Source organism: Lynx canadensis, chromosome A2 (assembly GCF_007474595.2).
Source record: "Lynx canadensis isolate LIC74 chromosome A2, mLynCan4.pri.v2, whole genome shotgun sequence".
Lineage (NCBI taxonomy): Eukaryota > Metazoa > Chordata > Mammalia > Carnivora > Felidae > Lynx > Lynx canadensis.
The window spans coordinates 86,553,180-86,567,257 of NC_044304.2; the positions used below are offsets into that span (position 1 = coordinate 86,553,180).

The 14,078-nt window shown below is 34.5% G+C and overlaps 1 protein-coding gene across 1 annotated transcript in view; it reads right to left on the bottom strand.

Annotated features, from left to right (window-relative positions):
• Positions 1–14,078, bottom strand: part of PCLO (piccolo presynaptic cytomatrix protein) — a 421,831-nt gene that overhangs the window by 74,523 nt on the left and 333,230 nt on the right. The window contains 6 exon segments of the mRNA XM_030307861.1: positions 1,402–1,429; positions 1,431–1,448; positions 1,450–1,491; positions 9,378–9,404; positions 11,879–11,909; positions 11,912–12,002. Coding sequence (XP_030163721.1) covers positions 1,402–1,429; positions 1,431–1,448; positions 1,450–1,491; positions 9,378–9,404; positions 11,879–11,909; positions 11,912–12,002 — 237 coding nt within the window.

Sequence of the window (14,078 nt, forward strand, 5' to 3'; positions counted from 1 at the left end):
AACCTAGTGTTTGCTCGTAAGAGACCTCAAAGTTTTACTCATTTCCTGTTATTCTAACACTCCCCTCAGATTTTAAAAATAAAAGCAGAATCCATAAATGCTCTTTGAATACATGGAATTCATAGGTTGCAAAACTGTCTAGGTAATTTAGATAAAATATTTGGATTAGAGTTTTTTGGTTTTAATAAATCATCGAAAGACGTAAGTAGCATTGCCTTATTTCTGCAGGTAAATTTAACTTCTTTTAAATTCAAGAACCCAGATTACAATTTATACCTAGCTTCAACTTCACAATCACATCAGAAATCTTCCAGAGGACAAATCCTAAACCTCCTTTATAATCTTGAGGCTAGTCATCTGTATGTCTTGGTCTGTACAGTTCAGCTTCACAATGTCAGACTTATGAGGCCTCATTTTAGAGAAGACAGAGAATTCCTAAAATGTTGTCTGGTATAATAATACATTTTTTAAATTTTATTTACTTATTTTGAGAGAGAGAGAGAGAGAGAGAGAGAGCGAGCACACAAGTGGGGGAAGGGCAGAGAGGACAGACAGAATCCCATGCCGGGCTCAAATGCACAAAAGTGAGTTTAATACCTGAGCCAAGGTCAAAAGTCAGATGCTTAATTGACTGTTCCACACAGACACCTATCAATAATATATTTAATATACACTAAAATCTTTTCTTTGTATTGTTTATGAAAGTCAAATATAGCCAAGTATTACTTTTGTAATATACATATCAGATCATTATGGTGTCTAACTTACCGTATACAATGTATTACATCAATTATATCTCAATAAAAACTGGAAAAAAAAAGAAAAGAAATTGGCCAAATTAAAAAAAAATTAATGTTTATTTATTAACATTATAAATAATGTTATACATTATTTATTCTGTGTTCGGAGACACAGAACCCAAAGAGGCCTCCAGGCTCTGAGCTATCAGCACAGAGCCTAATGCAGGGCTTGAACTCATGGACCATGAGATCATGACCTGAGCAGAAGTTGGACACTTACCAACTGAGCAACCCATGTGCCCCTGAGATTGGCCAAATTTTAAAAAAATGTACAGCCAGTTGGAAAAATAGTTTCCCTCAAAATATGACAAATATGACCTAGTCTGTTGAACTATTAAATTTTGAAATATTGGTGGAAAATGTTCCACTGGTCTTATGTCTTTGCTTATTTTTTGGCTGCTTTGTCAAAATGCCCACGTTTACATTCATGGGATCTTTGAACTGTACCCATTTCCTTTCACTGGCTACCTTTCTCATATATATTTTACTCATTTCTTCTTGTCCGTGTGACAAAATTGATAGACTACAATCTTTTAATACTTTTGCCATTGCTATTCTTATATTTAGCCTAAATCTGTCACAGAAAACAATCATTGCATACCTGTTCCATGGAGATACTTTTATAATTACTGTTGATTCCATTCAGGATAAGACTTTTTGAACATATTTAGTCCTCCTCTTGTATTCAGCACTGAATTAGAAGCCAAAAAAAAAAAAAAAAAACGAAAAAAAAGTTACATTGATTATTCACCTTAACTGATGACTTCATAGTTAACAGGAAGGTCGTGCAGACATTTTAAGATGATACTTTGTGTTAAATCATTATGCAATCATCTCATCTTACCATCTTAAGCCTTATTTTAAATTGAATAAAAATGACAATTTAAGACATGTTGGATGCCTTTGGTTTATTTGCCCTGAAGTAGTTTTTTAAGAAAAGCTTAGGTGTTCCAGCTATACTGTAATTTTGAAATCTTCCCAAGAGATAATTAACTGAACATATGGTAACATCTATACTTGACATCAATCAATTGATGGGACTGCACTGTCATTGTTGCTATGTAGCCAATGCTACCGCCACAGAGAAGGCCTTTATCTAATCTTCAACTGCCTTTTTCCTGAATTTTCTGCCTAGCCTTCCATCTCAGGTCCTAGATAACACTTCAGTGCTGATGGCACCAGAGTCCTGAAAACCAACATACTCATCTGGAGTTCTTTCATGTGCCTTGACTTTACGAGGTGGCTTTTCTAAAAGGACTGGATCCTCTCCCTGGGTTTGGTGGTGTGTGTTCCCAGCCACGGGCAGACTAACTCTCGCTAGTTCCTGGTCTCATGCGCTCCACTTCCTGGAATGCCTCTTACTGTTTCGCAGGCACAATCTACCCTATCCATTCTAGACAGGGCTATTGAGAATCAAGCTCCAGTGCATCCCACCTTCAGAATGTCTTTCTTCTGTCTCTGGGTTTTTTCTCTTTCTTACCAGCATATGCAGGGGCAGTAATTCACAACATTGCATACTGGGATTAGCTAGGAATCCCAGTTCTAAGGCTGCAAAGAGGGCAACCGGCCGTGCACCCCTATCTCCTTGCCTGGCACCTCCGAAGAGATCCTCATCTAATAGGTCTGGGGTGACGCCTGACTATCAGAATTTTTAAAATCTTCTGGGTAAAACTAATGTGCATCCAAGGTTGAGAACCACTGAACTCATGTTTCCCAGGACCTCCTATTTCAGCCATGGTGAACTGAATCCAAATTAAGAAATAAAGCATTGACCTTCTCTCTTCTAACCAACTCATCTGTACAAAAATAAAAGCTGGATTTGACAATGTTTTTATTCAAGATAAACTGCAAATAATTTTGGGGAAGTGTAAATGCAATGATTTGAAAACACAGGAATTGTCATGTATTATAGACAGTATAAATTGATACATACTTTTTACCTGAATTTAGATGGATTTTAGATGAAACTGGTGAAGTTTATGTACCCAAACCCCCAGCAAATTCTACTTTGACTTATTCCACTTTTATCTAGAGAAATTCTCCTATGCACAGGGAATGTGTTCTCCTCACCTGTGCACAAGGAATGTGTTCAAGAACATTCACCGTAACATTATTTCTAACAGCATATTAATAATATGATATATACAACATATTCAGTAAAATAGCAGCAGTTAAAATGAATAAAATACACCTTCATATATCAAGACAGATACATCTAAAAAAAAGTTAAGCAAAAAACTTGCAGAAGGATAACTAAAGTTATTATCATTTAAAATTAAAATCATGTGAGCTAATACAGTAAACTATGTATCATGTATATATAATAAAAATATATTAATATCATAAGTCAGCTTGGGAATTATAGGTATCAAATTATATTTAGTAGTTTTCTCAGGTGGACAGAGGAATGGTTTCAGAGGGTTTCAGAGGATACATACAAAATGTTTTTTAAGGGGCGCCTGGGTGGCTCAGTCGGTTAAGCGTTCGACTTCGGCTCAGGTCATGATCTCGCGGTCCGTGAGTTCAAGCCCCGCGTCGGGCTCTGTGCTGATGGCTCAGAGCCTGGAGCCTGTTTCAGATTCTGTGTCTCCCTCTCTCTGACCCTCCCCCGTTCATGCCCTGTCTCTCTCTGTCTCAAAAATAAATAAACGTTAAAAAAAAAAAAAAAAACAAAATGTTTTTTAATAAAAAAATTTGGAGCCTATATAGCAGAATATTAAAATTTGATAGAACTGAATATCAAAAACAGAGGTATTTGTTATTGTCTATAATTTTCAGTTTGAAATATTTTCCAATAAAACTTCAAAATAACCTTGGTAGGCTATGTGTCTTTATATCTTATGTTTTTGGTTTTTTAAAATGTTTTTATCTATTTTTGAGAGAGAGAGAGAGAGAGAGAGGGAAAGAGGGAAGAGAGTGAGAGCCAGCGGGTTACAGGCAGAGAGAGAGGAACAGAGAACCTGAAGCAATGTAGGGCTTGAACTCACGAACCATGAGATCATGACCTGAGCCCAAGTCAGATGCTTAACCGAATGAGCTACCCAGGAGCCTGAATTTTTTTTTTTTTTTAACGATGACATCAGAAGAATGAATGTGAGCACTTTCAAGATAATAACAAGCCTTGGTAGCTACTTTAGAATTCATGGCTATTTCTCTAGGCAGGTATACTTAGAAGAAAAACATATGGTAGTCTGACTTTTAAAAATTCGATTTGTTTTGGACTATTTGTTTGTTATCAAGGTAATGAGATCATGGGGAAACATTAAGGGTAAAATTCATATACAGTAAATAGCAGCAAATTTTTTTTCAATGCTGAATAATGCAATGCATCATATTTTAAAAAGATGGGAATTAATGTCAAACGTAGCTCCGTACTTTCTTGAAAATTCTAGATATTGTCAATATATGTGAAAATGGTCTGTATTATTAAAATGTCTTGAAAAGGATTTATTAGCTATCATCTTTTCTGAATCTATGATATGGATAATTGTTACCACAATTTTTCACGTTTTTTTCACATACAGTTTTAAAAAGTTCTTGGTTCGTGGGGGAAAAGCAATTTATAAAGTAAACACATTACAATAAAAACAGCTAACGTTCATTAAATGTTTAGTTTTGCTCAGGCAGAGTTTCTAAATGCTTTTTATGTATTAGCTCATTTAACCCTTGTGGTAATGCTGTGAGACAGTAGAAAAACTGAAAATCCGTGGAATTAAGGGCTGTTGGAAGGTGCATAGTTATTTAACTGCAGGACTATGATCCAGACACATAGGGAAACTGACTGGTTGCTCTTAAATGTAAGCTGTATGTACTTTTTTTGTGAACTTGATTAGGTTCACAAAATCTGAATAAGCCACCAGTTTCTTAATTTCAGGCTTTATCAGCTGCAGTGCCTCATTTGTCTTCTTGACCAAATAATCTAAAGTCCTTCCCTCCAATTTAGATATGTAGATTTCCTGTATATGTAATATAAATTTTATACAATATGTGTGTATATAGACACATACAGAAAATTAGGCAAGTTTAGAGGTGTTTAGGGAAATTCTGAATAGTATATCCCAGGAGAGTGTTGTGGAACCAGGGATAACACCATAAATATTTCTTTTTGCCCAGATACACTTGGGAATAACCCAAACTGGCAGAATTTTATGTTATTAATGAATTTGATTCTTAATTCTCTCCAGACTCGATGTGTCCATTTCCTTTAGGATTATTGTCGGTAAACACAACTGGCCTCCACTCTTCCTGGTTGAGCTGTGTAAATGATAATGAATCTTTCCAGTTTTTTGTACTTGATTTTATGACACAGAGATGGTCGCACAAAGCCACTCCGTCAACGACACTTGTTTTTTAACTACCATGTACCGCCACCTGGAGCATGATCTGATCGGGCTGTGAGCCATCTCACACAAATAGAAAACTCTCCACACCTCTCCCTCTGTATCAGAATCTGGATTTACAAGCTGAAGATGGGCAAGCAGAGGGGACTCTTAAATGTGAGCCATAAATGAAGGGGTGAGGAAAAAGTGGGCTGCCTTTCTGTTTACTTCTTCCGGTCCAGAAAAACACACTATATTCCCTCCTGTGAAGATGGCAATACTGAATAGTAAAAATGAGGACAATGAGTCCATATCTGATAATCAGAGAAGGTGTTTTTACCAGGGAAAATAAAATGTCAATTAACCAAGATGGGGGCATGGGGGCTAATAAAGAAAAGTTTAACCTTCTCCCCTTGAAGTTTTGACTATTTCTTTTCTCTTTCATTTTTTAATTTGACCGGTTTATTTCTCATGAGTAAATCTGCTTTTAAGACAGGCAGAAAAGATATTGAAACTTCAATTATTCTTCCCTAAACTGACAGAAAACAGTACTCTGAGTTTCTCTTTTAAGTTAAAAATATAGATGAGAAAGAGAATGGGATATGATGGCTTCTTGTCTATTTCACTCTCATAGATTAAAATATTGAAGGTTTTATTCTTTTGTTTTATTTGGTTTTCCTTTATTGGAAATCATATATATATATATATATATATATATATATACACATACATACACACATACATGCATCATATATATACACACACATACATGCATACATACATACACATACATGCATACAGACACACATACACCATAAAGAACCACAGACATATATACACATACTTATATATAGAAATATACAACACACACATACATATACACATATACATATTTCTTTACTGAAAAAATACAGTAGGTCCAATAAAGAAACACCACACACACACCACACACACACACCACACACCACACTATTTTTAATTACTCCTCTAAGGATTTTCCTTTAAATTAGAAAGAAGCTCATATCATATTCCATTTTATAAGCTCTATTGTTCTGTGCAGTAGTGGTGTTTTTAGCACATCACTTCATTGCCCCTGTGCTCCCTGAAGTCAGAGCTATGGTTGTTTTGTCAACTCTAACCTCAGCTCCTAGCACAGTGTCTGGAACAGTCTGTGCTAAAGAAATGTTTATTGGATGAATCACTTAAAAACATGCTCCTACTTTTTTCCCCTCTTAAATCCACTGAATGAAAACAAGTTTTGGCCTTTGAATTGTAAATGCACACAACACCTGTTTTCTGATTTACATAGGTCTGGGAGGAAATAGTCTGATATGCAACAAGGAGGTTTAGAGAAAGACTAGCCGGAATGGAACTTCAAGGTATTAATGATAGCTAATATCAGCTTCAATCATAGCAAAGTCTCATAGTCTCATTAGTGGGAAAAAGGTCGTGCACTTTGTCAAACAGTGTAAAGAGAGAAAACCAGAATGGGATCCTTTGGATAAGCTCATTTTCATTTCCTTAATTACCCAGGGACACTTCTGAGTTCATGCACTCTTTGTGCTCTTTCCTGGTCTTCTTTCACCTCATCTTGGTGCTGACGATTCGGGCTTCCAGAGCTTATGAGTATATTGATCCAAGGGTAGGAAGAGGAAATGAAAGGAGACCAGAAAATTGGACCAGTGGAAATTCTTATCAGTTCACAGGACTTTCTTTTTTAATTTTAAGAATGACAGAAGCATTACATTTATTATTGAAGAAAATGAAGTTCATAGTTGTTTAGTTTCCTATACAGTGATTTAATAATTTGGTGTAATGCTGTAGCCCAGCTTTCTGTATCTCCTTTTTTGTAGGGATAACTGGACCACTGGCTACTTGATGTAGCCAATCATGAATATGAATAATCCCACACTGTTTTTTAATGTTATTTACTTTTCTTTGAGAGAGAGAGAGAGAGAGAGAGGAGTGCAAGCAGGGGGGGCAGAGGAATATAGGAATTATATATTCCTATATATATTCCTATATATATATTCCTATATATATATTCCTATATAATATTCCTATATATATATTCCTATATATATATTCCTATATATATTCCTATATATATATTCCTATATATAATGGGCCATATATATCTTATATATATATATATATATATGAATATAGGAATTATAGGAATATAGGAATATAGGAATTATATATCCTATATAATTCCTATATATATATATATATATTTTCCTATATATTCCTATATATATATTCCTATATATATATATATTTCTTATATATATGGGCCATATATATTCTTATATATATATATAGGAATATAGGAATTATAGGAATATAGGAATATAGGAATTATATTCCTATATATACATTCATATATATATATTCCTATATATATTCATATATTATATTTTTCTTATATATGGGCCATATATATTCTTTTATATATATATATATATTCCTATATATGTGTGTGTGTGTATGTATAGACTTCCTATATATAATTATATTCTTTGTATATAAACACATATCATAACAAATTTAGGCCAGTTTTAGAGTAGCTTAGGGAATTCTGAGTGGTATTACCCTAAGAGAGTGTAATTGTACATACTATTGGCAATAAGATCAACTACCATTATTGAGTTTATTACGTGCTGGACATTATGCTTATCACTTTTGTGGTTTACTCTTTCACAAAATGCCGGGGAGGGGTGCTATTATTATTTCTATTTAGCAGAAGAGGAAATCATTTTAGAGAAAGCTACAACTTCTAAGAGGCAGGGCTTAAATTCAAACCCAAGTTCTTCAGGACTTCACTCACTGGCCCCTCAGCCAAAACTACAATATCAGTACCTTATCATTATAATTCCTTCTCACATTGACAGTTCTCAGAGATGATGAAAGTGGACATCTAAATGAAACATTAATGAGAAAGTGACTTCTAGATCTTTGAAATTGTGACCAGCACATCCTAGACGTTTCAACCAGTATTCACATTTAAAAATCCACATTCTTTCTAAGTTAAATACAGACAATCTTGTCATTCTGACAACTACCCTCCACCCTGTTTCTCTAGATAAATGACAGGAAGGTTCTGCATAAAGGATTGATAATATCTGTTCTAAAATGACATTATCTCTTTCACCAAACTAATTTGCCCATCAGTCTGAGAGATCTGGATGGTGTCCTGAGACAGCTAGCCAAACAGCAACCTTACAGAATATCACATTTAGTGTTTGCCATGATTAAGTGGATGTAAGGAACAAAAAATTTCTGGCCACCAGAAAGGGTGTGGTGACTAATCCTATTCTTTACAATATTTAATATCCACTGCTATCAGGATCAAAATCAGAAAACAACGTCTTTAGGCCACAGCTTGCCAGAATTAGGAAATATTGTTAAATGTCAATGTCACAGACAAAACAAATCCTGTACCGTTAATATTTTGTGTGGGATTAAAATTCTCACCACCTTATTGCTACAGATGGGATAAGAGTCACCTCCACAACTAAATAAATAACACACATAGCATATAATGTAATGAAATGTGCAAAAGAATGCTTCCAGTTATGTATCTAAAAGACACTCTTGGCTGACAATGTAATGATGTATCGAGTTATGAGCTCTCTTAGAAAACTGTTTCCTACTGTTGGCAAACAAAGAAGGATGCTCTTGTGTTGTTGTTAATGTGGGAGAGCAGGCAGGTTATGGCATCCTTTTGCACAGCAATACCTTGGTGGTGCAGAAGTTATAAAGACACAGAAATGTTTCAATATCAGGTCTAACTGATGGAAAAAGACTACAAAACTCTGGTCTTTAAGATGAGATTCCATGTCTAGTACTGGACATCCAGAAGATCAGTTAATTTCTTTTGAAAGATGACTCTAGATTTTGTTTTTGTTTGGAATAGAAGACTCAGGAGCGCTTAAGCCAGGGTTACCGCATGAGAAGCTAAATGTATTTTAGTGGACAAATATATTTGAAAACTAGTTATATCTATATTGCAGGGTGATATTTCTTTATTCACATTTTTGTGTTTTTAACGTTTTTTACTTTTCAATTTTCTACTGCACACATCCGCTAAGCCTATTTAGTAATGTAATCAGAGCGATTTTCTGGTAGCCTATTCAATAGATACCACATGTAAAAAGATACAAATGAACTACAGGTGAATGTATATTTTCAAGTGTGTACATATAAACTTTAGACATCACAGCACAGCATGACACTGAAAATGAGCCAACTCTACCTTGCATTCTGGACAACCATGACTTGACTGCATTGATTCCAAGAGCAAGAGTGAAGGATATAACAGGCAAGTCGGAAAGACAGGAAGAAAAAAAGTTAGGAAGAGAAACAAAGAAGAAAATACGAGAATAATAACCAGAGGACCTATACCAGAACATATAAATAACATGAAGCAGAAAACAATCTCAGAGCTACAGTGAAAATAATACCTCCTAAATGTAAAAAATCCCAAGGCCTTGGATGATGTAATAATTAGGAGTAATTTAATAAAAGGTTTACGAGTTGAATAGGGCAGCTGATTAGCTGCTTTTGGGGAGGAACCCACCCAGCAGGCTTGTTTTGTCTGACAAAATACTGGAGATGGCTTGAGATGGGGAGTTCACTCTGTATACTGGAATCCCCTGTTACTCACCCCAGAATGACTGACATATTCATATTACCTGTCTGCCCTTTCTGGTTACTCAAGTTTGCAATAGTCTAATTGAAACATATCATGTAATAAATAAAAGACAGGCACTCTCATATAGCATAAAAGGTGACACTCTCCAGGATACTATTAGAGAAGATAGAAAGTAAAAGACACTGCTTTATTTTCATACATTCATTAGCAAATGCCAATTAAAAATACACCCTAGGCAGTGATTTCTTCTTGCCCCATAATATTGTCATTAAATAACACTGAAGGTCTAATGACCCAATCAAAGGCAGAATGAAGTTATCAGTTTGTTGTTATGCTCACATGAAAAAAAGCAGCCAAATTACATCTGTAACTAATTATGATATAAATGAACATAAAATAAAAACTCTCCTTTCCTCTGCTATATGGCTAGCTGGTGATCCTTATAAATAAATAAAATGCAATGATTTAAAAATAGAACCACAACACCAGCAATTCTAAGTTTCTAAATAAAATCAATGGATAAAGTAAAGGCTGCATCCATAATTAGATATAGTACCTAGAAATTTCAAATTATTTTCTGAGTGTTATCTACATTTGATTTCCTAGCAAAACTATTCACTGGCTCCCTGCTCACCTTGGCTCTGTCAATGTCAACAAGAAAAAAATTAATCTCAAAAGAACTGGTGATCTGCCCGTGGTGATATAATTAGTCAACAACCAGCAGATTCAAGGTAACGTATAACTCTAACTTGGATCCTGTTGAAACAAACCAACTATAGTCATACAACATGTGTTGTATGATTTCAATGCTTTTAAATCAGTTGAGGTTTGTTTTATGGCCTGAAACGTAGTTTCTCTTGGAGAATGTTCATGTGCACTTGAAAAGAAGATGTATTCTGCTATTGATGGAAGAATGTTCTATAAGTATCAATTAGGTCTTCAAACCAATTAGGAAATATTACGAGGGTAATTGGGGAAATTAGGAATTATTTAAACATTTTAAAATTACAATGGTTGTATGTAGTATTATGACTATTCTTTACAGAAAAAAGTTGTAATAGTTGAATCTACTTTAAAATAATCTGTATAGGGGATTGTATAAGACATGATTGGCTAGGAGATGATAATTGCTGAAACTAAGTAATGAGTATGGGATGGGTAATTACATTATTCTTTCTACTCATGTGGAACAATACAAGTTTCCCAAATAAAAGGCAATATTCAAATGTTACTCAAGTTAAATGAAAAATGAAAAAAAATAAACCAGAGCTTTCAAATTACCAGCCTCGAAATCTTCTTATCATACCTCCGACTGTTGATTATTTATGGTTCCAAGATGCAAATTTGGCTAATAGAAATTGTTCAGGTAAGGTATAATGATCTGTTGAGTCCAAATTACTGTTTTGAAACCAATCTTGAAGTACTGATTTATATACCAGAACATAGCAATTGCATTTATTATGTAAAAATTACACATCTCTAAAGAGCACTTGCTTTATATGAAGTTTATAAATCACATGAGATCCAGAGATTATTTTTCATTTATTACCTAATATTTACCATACTTAGTAATATTTATTTAATATTCAACATGTCAAATATGACTCTTATTTTATTTTATAGTTTTTAAAACACTGATTTGAAAATACGCATATAAGTAAGGATACATTAATAAGTCACTTAATGAACATGTTAATGTGCTACCTAATAATATCTTATAAAATAAAACAGTAAACTTCTGAGTCTTGAACGTTAGTTTAATACAATGCAATTGGGAAGATAAGCTAAGTCTCTAAATCTGCCACAAAACAATTCTTTAAGTGATTTCACAGTCCATCTGATGGGTTATAGTGGTTTCTAGATTCAAAATACTGATTGTTTCATCAAGACAGATTTTCTTATGATCAAGGCTCTCCTAGACCCATTAAGGCTTAATTACAAATTTTTATTTTCCATCATATCTAATAGTTAGAAATAAATAAATATGACATGTGAATAAAACTAAGTAAGATATATTTACTCTTAAATTAGAGACTAGAAACACCAACACTATTTTTGAATCCATGGGAGCAATACTTAGAAGACACTGTTTCTTCACTTACCCTCTCCCAGGAAGAAGGTACACTTTAACAAGGGGTCCGAATAACCGTTGTTGTCTCGAGGGACAAGGTTTCTTGCTTGGAGAATATGGATTATGAGATTTCCAAGATCATAGTTGATTTGAAGCTTAAAGGGACATCAAAATAGTCCATGAAGATCATTTTGATGTTATTTTTAAAAAGCTACAATACGTTATTATTCAATAACTTACCAGCATTTCTTTTTATTCTCATGAGGAGCATCAACCCTCATTTCCATTTTATTTGAAACTGAACAGACTAGTTTATGCCTAATTTAATTGAGAACTCCCAGGCACATGCTAATAACTAGTAAGTGTGCTGTTCATTCTTTCCATGGGTAAAGTTCTGGCCTGTCTAAAATTCATTTAGAAGAAAAATCATACAGTAAACGCTAGTGACATTTTTACACCAAATTTACGTTCCTAGAAAATAGTAATGTTGTTAGCATTCATGAATACAGTGACTAGGACATTGAAAATAAATTAATTGATAAATTCATTACAAAATGTCTTCTGTATTTCACCAAATGCTTAGCAGTAGGTGGAATTGTTATTTAAAGATAGAGCTGTTAGTCTGAAATGTCAGAATATTTAAGAATGTGTAGATTTTATCTCTTCCTGTATTACCCTATATCATCTATAGCTTTTCTTTTTCTGTGCCTGCTTTTCTAATAGGGTCAGAGATTAAGATAATAAAATCTTGTTCTTTAATTTTTAAAGCTGCACAGGAAAGAAAAGGGGCTGCTTCCTAGATTAGTGAATGGCTGTTACACAACTGTCAGTGAATAGGAAAAGATGAACAATTCAAATAAATATTTGAGAAGCCCACATAATCCAAAATTGTGGAATTAACTAATTTTTCTCCTTCAAAATGTAAAGATTTTTATGGCATCATTTTGAATAAGCCTCAATTTTGCTTTATGCTGTTTTGGTTTATCAAATAATAGAAAGAAAGGGCTCTGCATTTCAGAAGAAAAAGATCCATAAATAAAGATACTAACCGAATTTTTAATAATCACACGAAACAAGTATGCTAGGCTTAATGTTGAAAATGGGGTAATTTAGACAAGTCAAACTCTATTTAAAATTTGGTAATCAAAATAATTCCTAACTGTAGCATAATTATGGTCCAGTTGTATTTTGTGGCAGAAAAAGAATCTGCAATTGCTTCTCTCAACACAGCAAAAACTTAGACTTTGACCATCCTGAAAGCTATGTGCCATAAAAGAAAGTGCCATGAAGGAAGGGGAAAAAATGGAAAGTTCAGAACTGCAGTAACTGTGGACTCTAATGGAGTACTGAAATATGGAATTATTTGGCAGTTAATTTCACGGAGACTTAAAACAGCTTTCCAAACTGTAAGAAGACATTCTCCCCCATTTACTCTTTTCTTCGCCAGCCTTAAAGTTCACTTTTATCTGATGAGGCACCAAAAACCACTTCTTATTGAAATGAAAACCTACAGGCTACCCTAAAAGGTGCTTTTCAAATTTATGCTGCAGTGCCTTAGACAAATCTTAGGGCTGCTCAGATGTTGCTTCTGAGACAGACTGAGATGTCCCCAGGAACCCTCCACCAGAGCCACTCCAATGCTGGTAGACTTGGGTGTCCATGTAAGGTTCCATCTGCAAAAAGGTTTTTGCTACAAGAAATAAATAAATAAAACGGAAGTCACGGTCACGAGAAAAATATTGAAAAAGAAATGAAAAGAGCCTGCGAGTTAAGAAGGAATATTATTAAATTTCCACTAGAGAATTAAGGATTACTGCTCAAGAGAAAGGACTAATAAAAGAAGAACAGACAATAACAAGCATACAAGAAAACACAGCAAGTGCTGGTCCATGGGCAAGAGAGGAAAGAAAAAAAAAAAAGCAAGAGAGAACAAGCTATGAATCAGAAACTCAGAAAATCTAGCATTTTGTCTGCTTGTGAAATAAGGAAAGATCAGGTTGGGTTTTCTGAAAAAAGGAAACAGTTGGGGTGCCTGGGTGGTTCAGTTGGTAAGCGTCCGACTTCAGTTCAGGTCATGTTCTTGGGGTTCGTGGGTTCGAGCCCCGCGTCGGGCTCTGTGCTGACAGCTCAGAGCCTGGATCCTGCTTCATATTCTGTGTCTCCCTCTCTCTCTCTACTCCTCCCCTACTCACACTCTGTCTCTCTCTCAAAAATAAATAAACATTAAAAAA